Source organism: Manacus vitellinus, unplaced genomic scaffold (assembly GCF_001715985.3).
Source record: "Manacus vitellinus isolate BGI_N305 unplaced genomic scaffold, ASM171598v3 scaffold_10_pilon, whole genome shotgun sequence".
NCBI lineage: Eukaryota > Metazoa > Chordata > Aves > Passeriformes > Pipridae > Manacus > Manacus vitellinus.
The window spans coordinates 14,594,381-14,613,941 of record NW_021938838.1 but is presented as its reverse complement, the minus strand read 5'-3'; the positions used below and the strand labels follow the sequence as shown (position 1 = coordinate 14,613,941).

Below are 19,561 nucleotides of genomic sequence, written 5' to 3'. Positions count from 1 at the left end.
GTAGGGTAGTGAGACATTGTTCATTGTTGTTATTCCCTCGTTAGTCTTTTCTTTAGTGAGAGTTCAGGTATAAAAATCATTACGAAAAACGTGTCTCTGCTGAGTGCAATTCAGAGTGGAACACATGAAGGAAGAAGCCTATTAGAGACAGCTGTGATTAGTTCTCCAATTTTCCAATATTAAATCCATTAAGTATTTACTGTCTCAGCTAATGAAGAGATGGGGAATGGCCATGAATCGGCAGGGGAGGGCTGGTGAGCCATCATTTTCATTTTTCCCTGTTTCTAAGGAAGTTCCTTGACAAACAGTGGGGAGTGTAAGGTGTTCTAGGGACAGGTGACCACAGGGCCATGTCCTGGAGAAGGCAGGTGGGACAGGTCTCGACTTGCTGGTGGGTGGACAGAGATCCCAGCTGTCTGCAGCATTGATTCTGCTCGAGGGATTTATGGGGCTGCTTCGAACACCTCTGAGTCACTGCAAAAAGGCCTCTGCAGGTGATTTACCAGCTGCAGTAAAGGAGTCTTGAATGTGTGGGCTGTTCAGCTCTTGTTATTTTTCATTTGTCACCCGTCTTTTGTGCCACTACCCTGATTACCTTGAGGAGCCCTTTGAACATCTCCTGGGCACTCTGCACTGTAAATAACAAAAGCCTTCCTCTTATTTATCACGAGGCACTGCTAGGCAGCATTTGCCTTTTTTGGTTAAAAAATAGAAATGCCAGCAGCTTTGGGAACTTGTATCATGTTCATCTATGTGTCCATATGGTAGAATGTGTTTTGTCCTTCACAGCACAATGAAACGTGATTGTGCCTAATTCCAATTTGTATGGCATTCCCATTAATGTCTCTTTAAGACATCCATTAAAGGGCCCTAATGTTAATTAACTGGACTATGCCAATAAAGTTCTATTAGCTTCCCCCTATTAATTTAATATTATAGGCATTTAACAGATGTCTTAATTAGATGTTACACTGAAGGCTGTGAGCAAAATTAAAATTAGGTCATTGTCCTGACGTTTTCTGCTATGATTTATGTTTTCTACCTCTTTGTTTGTTTTATCTTCTGACCTCTTACAGGAAACCAAGAGATTTCATTTTACAGAACACTGAAAGGAGTAATGGGCACAAGGTAGAATAACAACTTGGGTCTAACAACTTCAACACATCTTGTTCTTACTTCACAGACAGAAATTCTCATTGCTTTGAAATAACTGTATTTCCCTGTATAAAATATCTCTCCCTGACAAAAACAGTTTTCCCCATCTCAAGGGCAACACTTCATGTAATTGCAACAAAGATTTATTTCTGTACCAAATGCTTTTATTTCTTGATTCCAAAGGGTCTGTTCTTGAAAACCAGCATTGCCTACATTGTGACTTCAGCAGATCAGAGGCTGGTTCAGGTGAATCTCATTTGTGTCTGAGGGCTCGTTCCAAGGAGATGCAGCTCTTCTGTAACCTCTGCCAGCAACAGATCCAGAAAGGAAGTGGGAGATTTGGAGGCTAGTTAGAGTTTTTTTTACAAAAAGACACCCTTTTTCTTTTGTTTTTATAGGACTGGGGTTGGAGGTGGCAATGATCTCTGGCTTCTGTGCCCTGCAGTGCAGTTAAGAGCTCTAGCTGTTCTCCTAACCCCAGTTACTTGGGTTTGGGGTGTGATGTACGTGAGGAACAGCTGTGTTCTCTTTAAAGAAATGGCCCTGCTTGGCTACAAATGCTTGGGGATAGGGAAAAAACTTCTCCTACGCACAGGTCTTTCATTTGATCTTGAAATTGAAAGCTTCTGAAAACTACAATTAAAACATAAACATCAGAGGAGCATTTTTATAACAGAAAAATGTTGAGTGATCTAAACATAGGGGTCGCTTCCACCTCCCAAACAAGTCAAATCTGCCCAGTTGATGAGAGATTGTAATCTGGGCAACTAAAAGAGGCAGTCTACAGTAAAAAATACAAGAAGGGGCTGAGGATACATGAAGCACAGTAGCTCAGTGGGCAGAGGTTAAATATTCATAAGGCAGTTCTGTGGGTAATTTAAGGACAAGATTGAAAGGGGGTCACTTCCATCTTTGAATTTCCACCTTTAAGTGCTTCCCTCATGTGCTGTGCTGTGTTCCCTGCACTCTGGCATGACATGTCTTTACTGACATAGACATATCTGACTTTACCTTCAAGTAGCAGGGTATTCATAAGCATGGGGAAAGCAAACAGCTTTTAGAGCTGCATACCATGCTTACTATGTTTATATCACATATACCTGTTATCTTTAACAATATTATCCACAGGGAAGGAGATATTCACAGTAAAACCTGTCAGCTGAAACAACTTATTTGCTTGTGCTTGCAGAAGGCAAAGATGTTGATGTTGGCCCAGGAGCAATGATTATAAAGAGCAGTTGTCATCACCTGCAGTCTCACTGCAAGCAGTAACAGGCAGCTAAAGCCCAATTTATACAGAAGGCAACAATAACATTTATCAGAGTTACAAGGTATAATTTTTATTGTGCAAATTTACAATTATAAATCGAAACAGAAGTCAGGTAACCAACACTAATATAAGTTTAATTTAAGCCAGAATATTATATACAAGTAACAAAACAAATACACCAACTCCAACAGTCTGAGAGTCTTGTTTAAAGACAATGGATACTGCTCATTCTTTAAGAATGAGAAGGAAATGCTTTAAAAACATTTCACATGGCTGTTCCATTTTCCATCTCTTTAAATGGCAGGAAAACAGCAAATATTTATATTAATACTTCTGATTTTCCATGAAATCATAGATCAATGGTTCCTTTCAGCTTGAATTTTTTTGCAGATCGCTCACTTGCTCTCAGGAGGAACTTGCTTCCATAGATGTAGGAAATGAATCCATCAATCTCCAAGCTAAATACGTTGTTGAGTTTGGGAACAACTGAAAATGCAAAATGAAACAAACTCATCAAAGTGGGCAAATGTGAATCTCTGTTATAAAAATATACTGATGTACCAGGGGATGTTATTCACCCATAGACTTGAGGTTTGCCACATTTCAAGGTTTTTATACTTCAGCAAGAGAAGAAAAATAACCCAAACCTCCAAATTTAACTGGAATTACCAAAGTTAGTCCTCTTTCAGGAGCATGCAGTTAAGTGTTGCAGAGAACATCTAATGTAAACCAGATGAATGAGCCATAGGCATAATCATGCTGGGTTCACTGAAAATGCCTTTTTTTTAAAAATGAGATGCCTTTTTGGTAAGGTATTGGGCTGTTGGATGGTCAGTAAAGACACTGTCTTCTCCAATTCTATGCACATAAACCAATGTACTCAGAGATGCAAGATGAATAGTGTGTTTAAGAAACTTTTGATAATTAAAGTTGTAAAAGCACCGAAAAAAATGTCTTATATACCTTTTAATTTGTCCTCTTTAGTGATGATTTTGAAGACATGTTTAAACTCCTGTAGAATGATTCCTGTTATCCCAACATAAGAGGGGCACTTTGATTTTGTGACTGAAAGAACAGAAATATGTATTAGAAAATTTCAGATGCAGTTTATTTGCTCTTCTCCTGTCGCCTCATGATCTTAAAAATTAGTTTGCAGTACTATGAAATAATGCACTTACAGTCATCACTAGTAAAACATGCAGTTTTACTTTGCAACTAACAACATGATTTTCAAGAGCAGCTGAAGATCACTAGCATTTTAAGGAGAGAAATAATCCATCAATGTATGATTTTAACTACGTGATTTTAGAGTTCATGATACTGAAAGGAATTTAAAAGTAAGCATCTGAACTACAGGAGCTTAACTTCAGATGATATAAAAGCAAACAAACAGAATACCTGTAACAATAGCTCCATGGAGATCAGCTTTTAGCAGTTTGCTCTGAATCATAAAGGGTTGCCTTGAAGAAGAGAGGGGGATCAGACAGAAGGGAAAAAAAAAAAATCATACAGAAAGTCAGGTTAACAGAATGAGACCATGACTATTGTAATCATGGTCAAAGCTTCCAGAAACAGTACATATCCTTATCAATTAACCACAGTGTTTCAAGCAGTAACTCAGTAAACCTGGAAGTATCTACTAAATGAAAACCATGTAAATCTTTAAGTAACTCAACTTACGCGTCTGGTTTGAGTCCGTGGCACAGGTCTCTGATGTACTGTTTCCAGAGTTCATGGAGTGGTAGGAAGATGGCATACCTGCAGTAAAAAAGACATAAAATAATACACAAAACGTAAGTTATAAGAAAAGTATTGTTTGTTTATAGGAGGAGTCAACAGATTGTATTTTCAAGAGAGCTAAGACTGACATTTATAAGATATACACAATCTGCTCTCCATTTACCCTCCAAACAGCTGGTTTACTTCATAAAACAAGCATGCTCCTCTACACCAACCCAAAGCACTGATATGTTTTAGAGGATCAGACCACCTAAGACTGAAGAGATTTCTACTCTTTTATCTCCCCACTAACTCCCTGTTACCAACAGCAGGGGCTTCATTCAATATGCACTGAGGGACCTTATGCAGAATTTTGACTCTCTGGTCACAGGCAGTCCAACTTTAAAAAGTGAAATCAGAGGTGATTGTATTTGGGTTTGGTTTCACGTTATACTTAGGTATACAAAAGCAAACAGAACTAGCAATGAACAGAAATGAACTTTCCAGCCATACAGACAAGAGAACTGTTTTCTCATGGTGAAATCCCACAAGCAGCATCTCAAACTGACTTTACACACTGAAGGGTTCATACCCACGTGCACGTGCTGCTGCTTTTCCATACTTTTGATGTACTTCCACTTTTAGTACACAAAGAAGACATTCGAGGTCTCACCTTTGCTGTTCGGGTTCAATTTCAAACAGGCGCAGCTCCCGCCTCTGCTTGGCAGTAAAACCTTTTGCCTTCTTCCTCTTTTGCTTGGTCTTTTTTTTGGGATAATGCTCAAGAACCACAGCTTTCCGAGTTAACATATCCTGGATGGCTTCATCCTTCATCTGGGGCATGCTACGCTTCAGGAGGGCATGTACAAATAGCTTGGCCTCTTCTGAGCCCTGAGGCTAGAGATATGTTAAAGGAGACTTTAAAACAGCACATTTCAATTAAGTTAGAACTCCCGGCGTGGTGCTCCCGCGCCCCTCGGTACCTGTATCCGCAGGTCCCCGGAGTCCTCGGGCGGCAGCCGGCGGTACAGCTGCTCTGCAGGGCACGGCCGAGCGGGGTCAGCGGGGCGGGCTCCGCTCACCCTCCATCGCTCGCCCTCCACCACCCACCGTCCCTCACCCTCCACTGCTCACTCCTCATCCCTCACACCCTCCACCGCTCACCCCTGATCCCTCTTCACTCCCTCATCCTCCACCGCTCGCCCTCCATCACCCCGCGTTCCCCACTCCTCCACCCCTCTCCCTCGCCACTGCTTCCCCCCCATCCCTCACAACCTCCAATCTCTCTCCTCCCATCGCCCCCCGTTTCCTCGGACCCCGTCCCTCTCCCTCCACCGCTCGCACTCCATCCATGGCTCTGCATCACCCCGCGTCCTTCTCCCTCCATCCCTCACTCCTCCACCCCTCATCCTCCATCGCTCACCGCTCCGCTACCCTTGTCCCTCTCCCTTTACCCCTCACTTTTCACCGCTTTCCCTCCCTCTCCCGGCCGTCCCTCACCCTCCATGGCGGCCGCGGCCGCTGCCGGCGCGGGGCGATGACGTCGGTGCGGCGGCGCCTGCGCACAGCGCCGCTGCCCGTGCCGGCGCCAGGCGGCGCCACCGCCCGTGAGACCGCCGGAGTTCGGGGACAGTTACGGGTCTGGGAATGGGAATGAACCTGGAACACACCGGGAACACACCGGGAATACACCGGGAATACACCGGGAATACACCGGGAACACACACAGAACGGCGCTTATTGTGGGATGAAGGACCTCCCGGCAGAGCCCGCAGGGACGCGCGGAGGTGCGGAGGCAAGGGGGAGCCCAGCCCTCGCCCTCCAGCGCGACAAAGCCATCAGGGACAGAGGGGACGGGAAAAACACACCCAAAAGTTTTCCAGTAAACGGGAGCCAGAAAAAGCGTGTGTGTGTGTGTGTCTGTGTGTGTCTGTGTGTGTAGGAGACCAAGCAGAAAAACAAACACACCCGAACTGAGCTCTGGTGCCGGTTCATGCGTGAGATGATGAGACACAACCTGGCTGCGAAGGGGGGCACGGGGAGACCCCCGGGCGCTGTGAGAGATGTCTGAAACACCCACCGTGTAAAGGTCCTGAAACGAAACCTTGGAGAACTTCCTGGAAGGGGGTTCCCAGACTAGGACAGCAAGATAAAAGAGGGCACGGTGTACTATCAGGTGGGATTTCAGGACAGCGCTCCCGACACACCGAACACCCCCTTTGGGCAGCCCAACGCTTGATCCAGGATTGGTGGTCGATCATTCTCATTCTGCTTCCTAAAAAGCTTTTTATAGAGAGTTCATGCTACTCAGCATATCAAAAGAAATGTCATCTTGTTATCATCTGGTTAGAGAAGCAAATCCCTGCCTTAACCTCCAATTTTGGAGGTTGCTAGAGGTAACCAAGAGTTTGTGTCCCAGGAAGAGGAGCCTCCCTGCATACGCCAGCATTCCTGGGTTATTCCCTAACGTGGCTGGCACTGGGGTCCTCAAGAGCTCAGTGTCCCTCATAAAACACAAACTGTGCTGGATGCTGGTTCACATTGCTAAGTCCAAAATCCAAAGGAAAGAATGTAAACCAGGGAAGTGACCTTGGTTATCGCAGCCATGAGGTTCTACAAAGAGGGGGTCTGTGGTCAGATTTTTAGATTAATTAATTAATTTCAATCAATTAATTTAGGTGGGGACAATTTAATACCTTAAACTGCTGCTGGGTGTCTGAACAGTCATGTTACTACTATTATTCAAGTCAAGGTTTTATTTGAGTAGAGATTGGGATGCAAAATTAACTTTATTTCTAGCCAAAGAAACAGTCTTACAAATCTGGCTATTATTTATTGCTTTTACACTAATAAAGTCTCTGAATTGGGAGAGGAAGTTCAGCAGCAGATATTTCAGTTACTATCATAGGGAAATGCCTTTTTAAAAAAAAGTCTTATTGTCTTGTCAATCATACCTTCTATAACATGGGCCACCTCATTTTCTGTAGTCATCCACCACTTCAGTATGGTCTTGGACACTGTTGTTTGAGTATTGATTTGTTAGTGTCCTTCCCATAATAACAGCACTGCTTCAGAGTCTGGACACTCATGATGGGCAGCCTGGACATGTCAACCCTCACTTCTCTCTAATCCTGCAATCACTCCCACCAGAGATGCTGGGACACCCATTTCCACCCTCCCATCCCACAGTCCTCTTACCTTCCACTTTTTGTTGCCTCATTTGTTCTGTAGATTTCCCCCATCCAGGATTTACAAATGTGCTGGAGTCAGCCACTGCCCAAGCTCCCTGGGCCATGGGCAGGCACAGGCCCTCTCTGCTCACTGCCAAAGTTCCTCCCATCCCACTTCTCTTGGTTGGAGAGAGGTTTTTCCCTAGTTCCAGCCTGTCCTTCAAGGCCTCTCCAGCCACAGCCCTTGCTGCTGCTGCAGGCAGTGTCTGGCTCTGTTCTCAGTGTAGTCTGTCAAATCCGTGCCTGGAACCACCTATCCAGCAATGTGAGATCTTTGTTTAAAGTTTTTCCTCATGTCTCTAAAAAATCAAGGTCAAAAAATCAGGAAGATGCCACTCTTTATGAGGTTTACCTCCTCTTTCCTCCTGAGATAGGACAACCAGAGAAGCCAATTCCTTTTCCTCACCAGCCCAGTCCCAACTCATGTGTTTCTCTGCTCAGACATGACTGTTCTCCAAATACAGATGAGGTTTATATTCTTGTCACGTGGGGATATTGGCTTAGCACTTAATTAAGCTCCACTAAAGGATGGGTAGGAAGGGAGTTACTGAGGCAGCCTATAGGAGACATGGTGATTTTGTTGAGTGCTGCTGTGGGGCACAAAGGTACTAAAATGATTCCTGTCAGGGAATGAAATAGATCTGTGTGTGTGTGTGTGTGTAAAGGAGAAAGGGCTGCTCTCTGCAGAGTACTAAGCGTGAGCACTGGCTGGTTTGTATCACAGACCTCCTGGCAGTGCATTACCACAGCAAGTGGATCTCTGGGTTTCACAAAGCATGGGCTCCTTGAGTTGTCATTGCTACGAAGAGAAGATCAATTTTCATGAATGGAGTACCAGGATAAGCACTATGGGTCTTTAGGGCCGTATGAGTGCTCCTTCGCTGGATTTATGCTGCAATTCCTAGGGCACTTCAGGGATTAATAGTCAAATCAGTGTTGGCAGTGCTGGTGTTGTAAATCCAATGATCCAGGCTAAACTGGTGCCTGGGGAAACCAGTCTCTTCCAACAGCTCTACATCTTCATTTCCTAATCTATCTTCAGGTATAACATCTGAGGCAGTGAGATCATGGTGTGTGTGTGTCCCAGCAAGAAGGCTCTGTGTCAGGAGTTGAGATTCCCATCAACTAAACATGAAAAAGAACAGGGGAAGAAACTGAGAAACCAGAGAACAGGCAAAGACAGTTTGTAGATAATAAAGCAAAGGCTCACAGAAACGAGGAAAGATGGGTAAAATGTGAACAAAAAATGAAGTGGAAATATGTCAACAAAATAGCTGTAATGCCTGTTTTGGAATGTGCAGCACTCCCTGCTCTGCCTGTCTTACTATCTTAGAGTTTTGAAGCTTTTTACTTCAAGGAAATCACCATGGAATAGATTTGTTCTGATAATTCCCTAATATATATTATTAATACAAATTTATAGGTGCCAACATTGATGTTTCTTATCCTATAAAATATATATATATGGCTTTCTTTATTTTTCTCTAAAAATTATAATAAAAACACCCACCTATGCAAACCTCCACCATGGACACAGTCTACCTGTGTGCCCTAGGGGAGGGTATTGCTGTACCTGTCAGGGCTGTTGCTCTGCAGTGATGGGCAAAAACCCACGTGCAGGCCAGGCTGAGTAACAGTGTCCTTTCCCAGTGTCCTGAGAAAGCTGGGTGGCTGTGGAGCAATTACAGAATGAGCTTTATAGTGACATAAAGCTAAAACTTGAGATGCAGAGTGACCAGAGGCAGTAGTTAAAGATATTTGTGCGACACAAGAATAGCAGATCTGTGATTTTTTTAAGGAAGAGTAATTATGAACTGAAGCAAGAGATGAACGTGAAGTTATCTGGTGTGTGTAAAAAGTCACTGGGCTTATAATCAGTTACACTTTTGCTGATTGTCAGTGATACAAGAAATAAATACTGTAATTCTCTAGAAGACTGTCTCAGCAAGCATTTGAGCTCTCAAGATCAATATAGTTTATTCCTCTTGGCCAAATTGTATTAGCAGCTGAACTTGTTCCTTAGGGACATCTGTACTCGTGAAAATAATTTCCATTTAAAGCCCTCTGATCTGATTTCCTCTGCCCAGACATCAAGCTGCTAATACAATTCCCACCCCCCTCCCATGGCTGCACTGAAGCAGCACTGTGGGGTCAGCCTGTGCCAGCCCTGCCACTGTCCCAGCACCTCCTGCCTGTACCTGGCCTTGGCCTCCTCCTGCCTACACCTCCTTTGGGCCCGGAGGGAGCGTGGAGCTGCTCAGTGCCAGCAGTTTGAGGGCACCTTGGCACACCTGCTTCCTCTCAGCCCTGGCTGGGCAGCCAGGCCAGTGCTGCTTGGCCATCAGTGGTACCTTTCCAGGGAATCAGTGCTCAGTGTTCCCTGGAAAAACCCGTGTAGGAAAGGGTTGTGCCTGGGGATGGTGGTGGGTGGGCAGGGTGAGAGTTGTTGTCCAGCCCAGTGGGTACGTGGAGTGTCGAATTTTCATCTCATGTCAGTGAGGTTTGCTAGAGGAAGGTTTGTAAGCTTTGTTGTGTGGAAGCCCAAACTCTTGCATTATGGGCTGGGTTGACTGATTTTAGATGGCATCGTCTTTTGAAGTAACCTGTATCCCTCAAATGTTTCTTTTCCATATTTTTTTCCATAAGTTTTTCTGATTTATCAGCTCATCCTTAACTGGGTTTAGGATGAGATGTATGTCCCTGGCGTCATCGTGTTTCCCCCCCCTCCGAGCTGATAAACTGTCCTTCCCAGCTGAAGGTTCATTATTTCCTTGCAGTCCCGGCTCCTTCTCATCTCGAATCGCAGCTGCCGCTTCACGGCAGAGACAAAAGACTGGCTTGTCTGTGCCTGACAGAAACAAGAAACCCCCTGGAAACATAATCCAAATAGATCTTAGCGGCACAGAAATCAGAAGCAAATAATAATCCCTAAATGTTTTCGGAAAATCCCAGTGATTTAATAGCCGTGTTTTAAAAAGCAAAGCACGAGGCAAGGCGGGTTTTTGGCAGGCTGGTGCCCTGTCCCTGCGGCTGCTCGCACTAGAGGGCAGCCCGAGACTGTCTGTTAGAATTCAGCTCACTGCTTCGAGTGAAAAAAAATAAAAATAAAAAAAAGTTTACAAATTGTTTCCTCTTTTGGAAGAAACGTGCCTGTTTGCAGCTCGGTTTAGCGCACAGGACTCCAGTTCCCTCATACACCAACCTCTTCTGAATCACAGTAACATTATCAACGGAAAGAGGATTTTGAAGGAATTCAATTTCACCACGAGTTAAGGAGGCCACTTTTTAAACACCACTATATTCTTATGTCATAATAAGAAGCTATATCCGTCTTAAAATATTTAAAATATGGGTGACCCTAGAATATCTGGAGATAACTACTGCAAACTAGAACTACCCAGCCTTGCCTTGCAGAGCAGTGCTAAAATAGCAGCACTTGCTCCCCAAAACACCAGTGAGCAGTCAGAAAGCTGAGGCTTTGGCAACTAATATTTGGTTTTCCTGCATGCTGGGATCATGTATGATCCAAACACACATCAGCATGACAGGCACCACTGCTGCTCCTGAACAGCTTGTATTTACTAATTAATACCAGCATTAGGCATTCACGTATTATTCCATGACAGTCTGTCTCCCAGTCATTCCTTTTGCTATGCTTTGAGTCTCATTTATATCTTGTTGAATATTTTATTTTAAAACGTAATTAACATTGGCTTATATGTGATAGGGATGTATGATGCAAAAATGAGTATTTGAAATAATAAATTATAAAGTAATAATAATCACTGGAGCTGTAGCAGATTGAATAGTTTAATGTATTTAATTTGGTTTTGGCTAAACTGCATAAAATTAACATAATTCATTAAAATTTGAAAATTATACAAATAAAAAGGCTTTAGAGTCAAAAATCAATTATGGTGGATTTTAATAAAAACTTTTTCTGGAGACCTTTTTTCTTAACCCATTGTAAGTCAAGTCCGTATCAGCCAAGCTGCTTCCTCTGGTCACCTCAAACCCCTGAGTGCTGCCACAGCACCCACAAGCTCAAGGACCCCACACCATGAGCTCCAAGACATAGACAGGAGTGTTACACGTGCTGGGTGTAACTCAGCCTCAAGGCCCTCAGGCTGTGGTGACAGGAGGGAAGGGGCACATTTTGCACAAGGCAAGGTACATTAAAATAATTCATGTTTCATGGAACATCTTTAGCTGTGTTTCCCAGCAGGTGCTTAAGCACAAACTGCTTGGATCAGAGTCCGGGGGAGGGCATTCCCCAGGCTCAGGGGGCTCTGGCTGGGGCCACCCCATCCACGAAGGAGCAGGAGGCTGCAGCCACGCAGGGCAGTGTCCCCAGCACAGCCACCTCCTGCACAGCTCAGAGCCAGCAGGTGCTTGTGCCAAAAGTCCCCTGTGCCTGGAGTTAGGAACTGGCATGAAATCCCAAGGAAGCTGAAAAGGTTCATTAATGAAACATACAAATTTCTCATTTTTCCTCTGTAATGAGGTGCCTTTCTCCAAGGCATCACTACCAGCAAGGTCCTGTTCCTGCCAGACTCTTAGGAAGCAGCACACTGAGGCTGTCAGGACCGAGCCATTCCTTTTAACAAGGCACATCAGCTTGAGCATCTGCAAAGGGATGCAGTGCTGAGCCCACACACAGGAAGGACCATGTAACCTCAGGCCCCACTGGGACCTGAGTGTGTCTGTCACAATACACCAGCTCACGAGAGCCCTGCCCAGGGGATCTGTGTGTCTCAGGAAGTGTGACCCAGAGAAAAACAAGTGGAAACTATTTGTCTGTTGAAACTGGGCTGAATGAGCCCTGTTGCCACAGTCAGCACCTGAACTAGCAGGGTCCTGGAGCTGCTGCCAGAGGCAATCCAAGAGAAGAGCTGTGATATCCAGCTGTACTGATAACCCCTAGTGCTGCCTGTGACTATGCTGGTAATGAATGTAGACAGCATTATTTTTATGATGTTCCATGTATCTATGTTAACTTTTAGTCAACCAACTATAGAGGCATCAGTGACTATATAAAGTGTGACTCAAACCATCCAGAGGAATTCAGGTAGATCCTTGTCCCTGGACTGCAGTGGAGGGCACTGAGCCATGCTCAGGAATCTCTTGGCTCTTTCACTTGAAGTTTTCATCCATGGGAGTGTGAAAAGCAGGCACAGCATTTAAGGGCTTGGGCTCCCACTGCAGGCAGGGTCTTTATGAGTGGTGGTCAGCTGCTTGCACGGAGCTGGAGGTGAGGCTTTCAGCTCCCTATCTGTAATATGATTTCTTCTAAACTGCTGGAGTGTGGTGGGGCAGTGAGGGGGTTAATGCTGCTGCAGTGCTTCGATAATTGAAAAAGAAAAAAGCCCATCCAAAGCCAACCAAAAAAAACCAACCACCCTGTTTGAGGTCAGTGCTCTGGTAAGTGCCTTTTAAAGAAACAATAACCTGGTGCAATAGAAAATATTCTGTTTCTCTCTTCAGTAGGAATCTGATAAACCATGGAGAGAGGCAGGTGTCCAAGGAGATAAAAGTAATAAATGTGGCTGCAGTTCAGGAGTGAGTTAGCCTGTCAGACTGGTAATTAAATGAAAGCCCTCTCAGGAAATGCTGGAAACTAACAGATATACATGGAGATGCCAATTAATTTGCCTCAGCAATATATGTTAATTTTAACATGGGATTAATTTATAAGTTTTGCAGTGGGACAAAATGGCAAGGGTGGGAGGAGGAGAGGTTTCATCCTGCCAGTGATAATTTCAGGTGGTAAAGATTATTAAGGACCTTGTATATAATATATACTTGTTAAAAACAGAACAGGGTGTGAAAATGGGAGAGAGAAAATGTCTCATTTAATCAGATCCTCTAAATAGAATTAACTAATCACAGGCTTACACCTGACCCAAGGCACACTTGCAGACAGCTGCCAGGGGCTCCTTGGCTTTGCCACAGCTCAGTAAGTGCAGAGCCCTAGTTAGCAGGGAGCTCGAGTTGCTCTGTGTTGCTGTGGTTTAAAGGATTTCCGAGAGTTATGTGAGTGTGAAATGAGGAGTGCTGCAGCGGTGGATCCCACCTGCTGGAAGAACAGAGGTTATTTGGGACTACAGTAAGCTCAAGGATGCTTTGGCAGGTGCAGAGAGAAGCTGCAGGAAAGAACTAACTTGTATGAAAGAGCGGGCTGGTAATCACCAACAGAGCTGTGCGTGCCCTCTGGGCTCAGGGCAGTGAGCCAGCCTCTGCTCAGGACCCCTCAGCTTTAGCCACGTGGCACACACCACCCACAGAGCTGCCCAGCACCTCCTGGTTTGTGGTTGTCCTGTTCTGGAAGAAAACCAACCCTGAGGCCAGACAGCCATCAAAGCGGGGATGTTCACCTGAGGCAGAAGGCAGGGAAGAGGGGACTGTGACCCCGCTGTGCACTCAGGCAGTGGGTCCCTCTCTGAAGTCATTTTTAACTCTTGTATCACTTCAATCCTATTTGTCCCAGCCATGGAGCTCTCATGGAACACCCCTGCAGCTCTCAGGGGCACAGCTGCCCATGTTGGAGGACAGACACACCATCACCAGTGCGTGCTCTGCCCCGTGGTGAACCCCAGGGTGCTGCTGCCTGTGGTGGTGTGTGCCAGGGCACAGACCCTCTGCTGCCAGCAGTGCCAGGTCACGAAATGAGGCCCTGATTTACATGTCCAACTGTGGCATTAAAGGCTTGACTACAGGTATTTCAGCACTGAAACACACACTGCAAAACAGCAGGCTTCTTTCTAAAAAATGCCCTCTGATCTGTAAAATTATCAGCATTGAGGCAGCAGAAGCAAAGCAGATTTTCCTTTATTTTCTTCTCCCTTAGAGGAAGAATACTCACTTGCCCTTCAGTATGATTACAGCCCATTTACCAACATTTCCTTTATGAATTTCAGACCTACATTTTGGAACAGTCACAAGCAAGGAATGTTTCTTTTCAGAGCTTGGAGCATTCAGCATAAGGGTAAAGTTTATTTAACAAAAAGAATAGTTCCAGCTGAATACCTATTGTGAAATTAAAGGTCCCTTTAAAGCAAAATAGAAATGATTGTGGGTCAGGGTCAGGGAAGGAAGATAATGACATCTGCTGCAAAATGCATCCAACAACTGTCTTCAAATTTTAAAGTTTTGTCTAGGATGTTTTTTTTCTTTTCTTTGTGTAATTATGCAAAATAATAGAACTAAAAATAAATATACTAGATGCTAAAAGTGAAGTCAAGGCTTGCTCAGGGGTTGCAAGTGGAGGCATTATAAGTGGTTCTCAAATGCTGACTGATGTCAGAGCTAAGGGCTCTGTCCTTCCTGGATGGAGGTCTGTGCCTTTCCTGCCCGTACATGTCTACCCAAGGGATGTCCTCCCTACTTGGCTGGCCAGGGCAGGACCCTGTAAGGGTGAGATCCCCACGAGGGCTGGCCCTGGCTGCACACTCCTTGCTTTGCAGCCATTGCCCTGATCCCAGAGAAGTCACCTCAATCCCTTTTGTTGCAGACTGCAGCTGTCCAAATCCACACTTTTCAGGAGAAAGAGGGTTGTTACCTGCTTTTCATTACAGTATTTTTAGTAGAGTTTGCTCTTTCCACTCTTACCAGAGAGTCTGGCTACTGTGTCTCCTCCCAGGCACTGCTGTAGTGTCCTTCTGCCCCTCCTTCAAGGGCTCTCTGTTGGTGTTTCCATAACACTGGGAGGTGAGCTAGGAACGAATGCAGGGATATTCTCTAAGCCCTACCAGCATCAGCTCTGTGTGTTTGTCTGTAAGAGCTGTGGGAGACGTGGAGAAGTCAGGAGAGCCTTTATTACCACAGGAGGGGCTCCTGTGTTGTGGAGATCATCGTAATGAATCCCTCCCTCTCGCCTGAGGAGTCCCCTGGGGTACTCTGGGATTGCCAAAGGGACTTCCAAAGACTGTAAGAGACTTCGGGGCATGCCTTAGAGCACCTCTGTCCTGGCAGTACTGAATCCAACTGAGCCCTTCCATAACCCATAACAGTGTTTAAACATACTGTATTTATAGTTGTCCTCTTCTAATGAGTAAAAAAAACAACAAAAAAAGATAGAAATAATAATTTCCCACATTGTCTTGCATGTAAAAATACCAAGCTCCACAGCTGAGATGTTTTTGGTGCCCGCACAGACATGTGGGGTCAGTTCTGGGGATAGAAAACAGGGATGTTCAAGTTGCCAGTGTAGATACATTCCCTGCAGATTGCAGCTCAGATTCTGCTCTGGCTGGGTAGCACCAAGAAATTTCCCTACTTTGAACAGAGGTGATAACTGAGCAAAGCAGCTGGAGCCCTTGTTCTCCCTGAGCATTGGAGGAGGTGTTTCCAGAGCCCAGCACACCTTCAGGAGCAGCACAGCACGTGCTGCAGCTCCGCTCCCAGGTCCTGCTGCTGCTGGGAGCTGGGATCTTAAAACCAGCTGAGCCTCCCAGATGGCAGCGTGATTTACTAAACCACTGAGATACTGGGTCAGCCTTGTAAATCATATTAATTATTTCACTAAACAGGTTGTGGAAATAGATCAATAGAAAATATGGCATTTAGGCTTACAATGCTGTGCATTCATTATGGGAAAGGAATTATATTAACTGATTTAGAAGCTAATAATAACTGAAAATAACAATTTAATGGAAGCTGTCCAATCCTGCACTTTGAAAGCAGGATACAGCTATAAGCAGTCTACCCATTTTAATCTCAGTCAAGTATACAAGAGCAATCTTTTGACTCTCAGAGAAATGTCAGTCAAGTACAAGTACTTGCAGACTTTCAGCATCTCATAAATTACATCATAATAAAATCAAACCAAAGAAACTGTCAACGACCATTTTTATATACTGGCAGGGTCATATGAACAAGGCACATGAAAAATAAGAAAATATATTGCAATATAACAAAGTAGAGGTGTTGCACAGCAGGGGCTATTTTCCACTTGCAGTTGTTATTTCTGTGAGACCACAGTTTGTGCTGCTGAGCTTGAAGGACACTTCTGTCTCTAAAATGTTGGGGTTTTGTCTCAAACATCTGAACACTAAATATATGCTACATTTATGTGAATATATGCTATATATCTCAAATATATATAGAGAGAGACAAGGAGGAAAACAAATCAGAAGAACCTAATCTCTCCCATGCAGCAAAAGCCACGTCTCACCGTTCACTAGCTGGGGTCAGCATTGCTCTGTTTCAGTTATTTTACTGTAGCTAAACTAAATTTGGTATGCTGTGTCCTGGTTTCCTTAATGCATGCATGACAGTCACCTGTGCTGTTAAAATATTTCCTCCTGAAATAAGCTGTGCATTGTGACTATTTAAGGCCTTATTGGCCAAGGAGTAGCAGTGCTGAACCCAGGAGGCAGGACCGTGGGCAGAACTGGAGCTGCAATCAGATAGTGCACCGATGTCACAGCTGGTTTGAACACCTGCAGCCCACTGATAGGCACTTGTCACACCAGCTATCTTCACTCTGCTTTGCAGGCAGAGTGAAGCTTTTCTTTAAGCCCTCAGGCTTGATAGCATTGGAATTACGCACTTCATCGCCCCCCAATTAGTTAGGGATGCATGATGAAAACCATTATCAGTGCATTTATTTGGGAAAACACCTTATTCTGCTTCTTGATTCAGCACATGAAGGAAAAACACTCACCCCTCCCTTTTTCTCCACTGAGGAAAGCTCGTTTTGCAGCAGAGTGAAACTTAGAGCTGTGGCTAATCGTGCTGCTCTTGCTTATTCATCTGTCCATCAGCTCCATCCATCTGTTTTGGGAATGTTAAGTGTTGCTAAAATAAAAATAAATGGCTTCAGCATGACCGCAGAACTTACTGAGCCCATTCCCTGAGCAGGCCATGAGCACATCTGTCTCCTACTCCTGAGACCCCACAGATTTAGTGTCCCCAGGTAAATGGCCCCGGTGTCTCCCCTCCTCCCTTGCCATTTGCAGTCACATTCCCAGCTGTAAACAACAAACTGGACGGATGATTTCCCCAAGCCCAGTAAATGCCAGCAGCAACAGAGATCAGCACTGAATGAAGGGAAACGTGCTGGGTGAACACATGGCATTTTCGTGGCCCTGAACAAGAGCAGTGCTTTCTCTGGTGCTGCTCTGCTCAAAAACCTGCAGTGGCAATGTTTGAATTACCCGGGGTAATGAGCCTAAACTGGGTTGACTTTTCCATGCTCATTTACAAACAGGTTGACAAACACTTTTTGAACCCAGCAAAGCTCCAAGCATTTGCTTTTGAGATGGTTTGCTTTAGTGAAATGCTTTAGTCTCGCAGGAGTAGCATAAGACCTCTCTGGTCATAAAATAATTAACTCGGGTTAATAAAGGCAGTTTACATTCTTAAAAAATATTGCAAAAAGTTCAGCTACTCACATTTGACACCATGGCAAGCTGGATTTAGTTCCCTTTACTCAGTCTTGATATTAAATCATGTTACAGTTCTGATTTTGACAGGTGCCTGGTGTGGTGGCTGACTGTTCCTCGCTGGGGTTGGAGCCCCCAGCTCTGGCAGCAGAAGGGTGAGCCCACCTTCTGTCTCTCCCTGTGTGCTGGAAAACTGCAAGGTGGCCACATCAACAGACCCTCGCAGGATCAATACACTCATAGGTACTCAGTTTTGGTCTTCATGTCTTGTCAAACCCTGCTTTCTTCTCTAGAGACTGAAATGCCAGGGTTATTAATTATTAAAAGATGTCACTATGTAAGGAGTCTGGCTGCAGACTTCAGTGGGACGTGGATAGCTCGGGTGCAAAGTCATTATCTGTGACTTAACCATAAATGGAGGTTCATTTTAACCAGCATTGCAATTAGCACCTGGCTGTGCATTTAACTAACTTGAGACTTTAATACCACTACACTATAAAAGTTGAAACTATATCCAGGCACTTTGTAAATGGATTACACTATTATTATTATTTGTAGCACTGAATGATTGTACTTTTATTGTCTTGCACTGAATTAACATAAATGAATAACAAACATGAGCGTATTTGGTAAAGACCATAAAGTAACTGATGTTTCCTTTATCAAACTGTAAATTTTCATTGTCTCATTTGATTTTGTTGCCTTTACCTTCTCTTGTGCACTTTCTCAAGTGCTGCATTCCCCTCAGGCTAACAGGTATCACTGACAGACATAGCTGGGTCTAGATCATCATTCAGTACAGTTACTCCTTGGCTTGACTTGGATTTAGATGTGCACACTGTGTTTTTGTCCAAAGATTTATTAGCATTCCCAAGCAAGCACAGCTCCCGAGTTCATGTACTGCTTGGCTTAGTCACAGTGAGACAGACTGAGTAGGTACTGCCCACCTGCCAGAGCTCAGAGCAGTGCAAGTTCAGTATAGCAATGTGGGGGGTTTCAACAACATCCTAATTCCTGTCAGAGACACAGGATTGGTTTACCTGGGGAAAGCAGGCTTTTAAATCCTGAGGCACTTCCCTTCAGGAACTGATGGGTGGCCTTTCCTTGTGCTCCCACTGTCCTCGCTTGCTCAGAGCTGGGGAGTGGTGGTGGCTGTCCTGCCAGACCAGGGCGTGCCAGGCTGGGACACTGGGACACAGGGCAAGAGGTTTCCTGAGCTGCACTGGCCACTGGGGCCAGGCAATACAGCCCCTGCCATCCTGCTTTCAGTGCTTTTGAGGAGATCCCACAAAGCAGAGAAAATTTAAGTCCTCACCATCATGTTGGTGATGCTCTGTAGGCTCCAGAGAACTGATTCTCTGAGTGCGGGTCTCAGAGCACAGACTGTCCCCCAGCCCAGGGCTGCCTGATGCCATCAGTGTGCACATGTCCCAGGGGGTAATTTTAGTTCTCAGGTCCTTTGCTGACATCTGGCCAAACTCCTCATCTCTCGGGCACAGCAACCCACCAGGTTGCTCTTGTGAGGGAAGGATGAGGCGAGCCAAGGCAGGGTGTCAGTCCTGGCACTGACCTTCCTCAGACCTGGCCTAAGAGCACAGACATGACACATTTGCAAAGCTGTAAAGACAGCTGATTAATGACATACTGGCAGATATCAGTCACTTGGATCAACTCTGACAACCCTGGAAGCACTGAAATGCAACTGCCTGGAACAGTAAGTAACTAAATTACAGCATATACATTAATAAAAGACTCTGCCATGGGAATTGAGAGCTAAATTTCTTGTCTAACATAGAATGTGA

The 19,561-nt window shown here is 44.8% G+C and overlaps 1 protein-coding gene across 1 annotated transcript; it reads right to left on the bottom strand.

Moving 5' to 3' along the window:
• Window positions 1-2,473: 2,473 nt before the first annotated feature.
• On the bottom strand, window positions 2,474-5,653 carry POP4 (POP4 homolog, ribonuclease P/MRP subunit). The gene is made up of 7 exons (XM_008926880.3): window positions 5,645-5,653; window positions 5,128-5,180; window positions 4,818-5,041; window positions 4,106-4,183; window positions 3,824-3,885; window positions 3,389-3,490; window positions 2,474-2,911 (listed from the first exon to the last, which is right to left on the bottom strand). The coding sequence occupies exons 1-7, from the start codon at window positions 5,649-5,651 to the stop codon at window positions 2,775-2,777; spliced, it is 663 nt and encodes a 220-aa protein (XP_008925128.2). The 5' UTR covers window positions 5,652-5,653; the 3' UTR covers window positions 2,474-2,774.
• Between the last annotated feature and the right edge of the window lie 13,908 nt (window positions 5,654-19,561).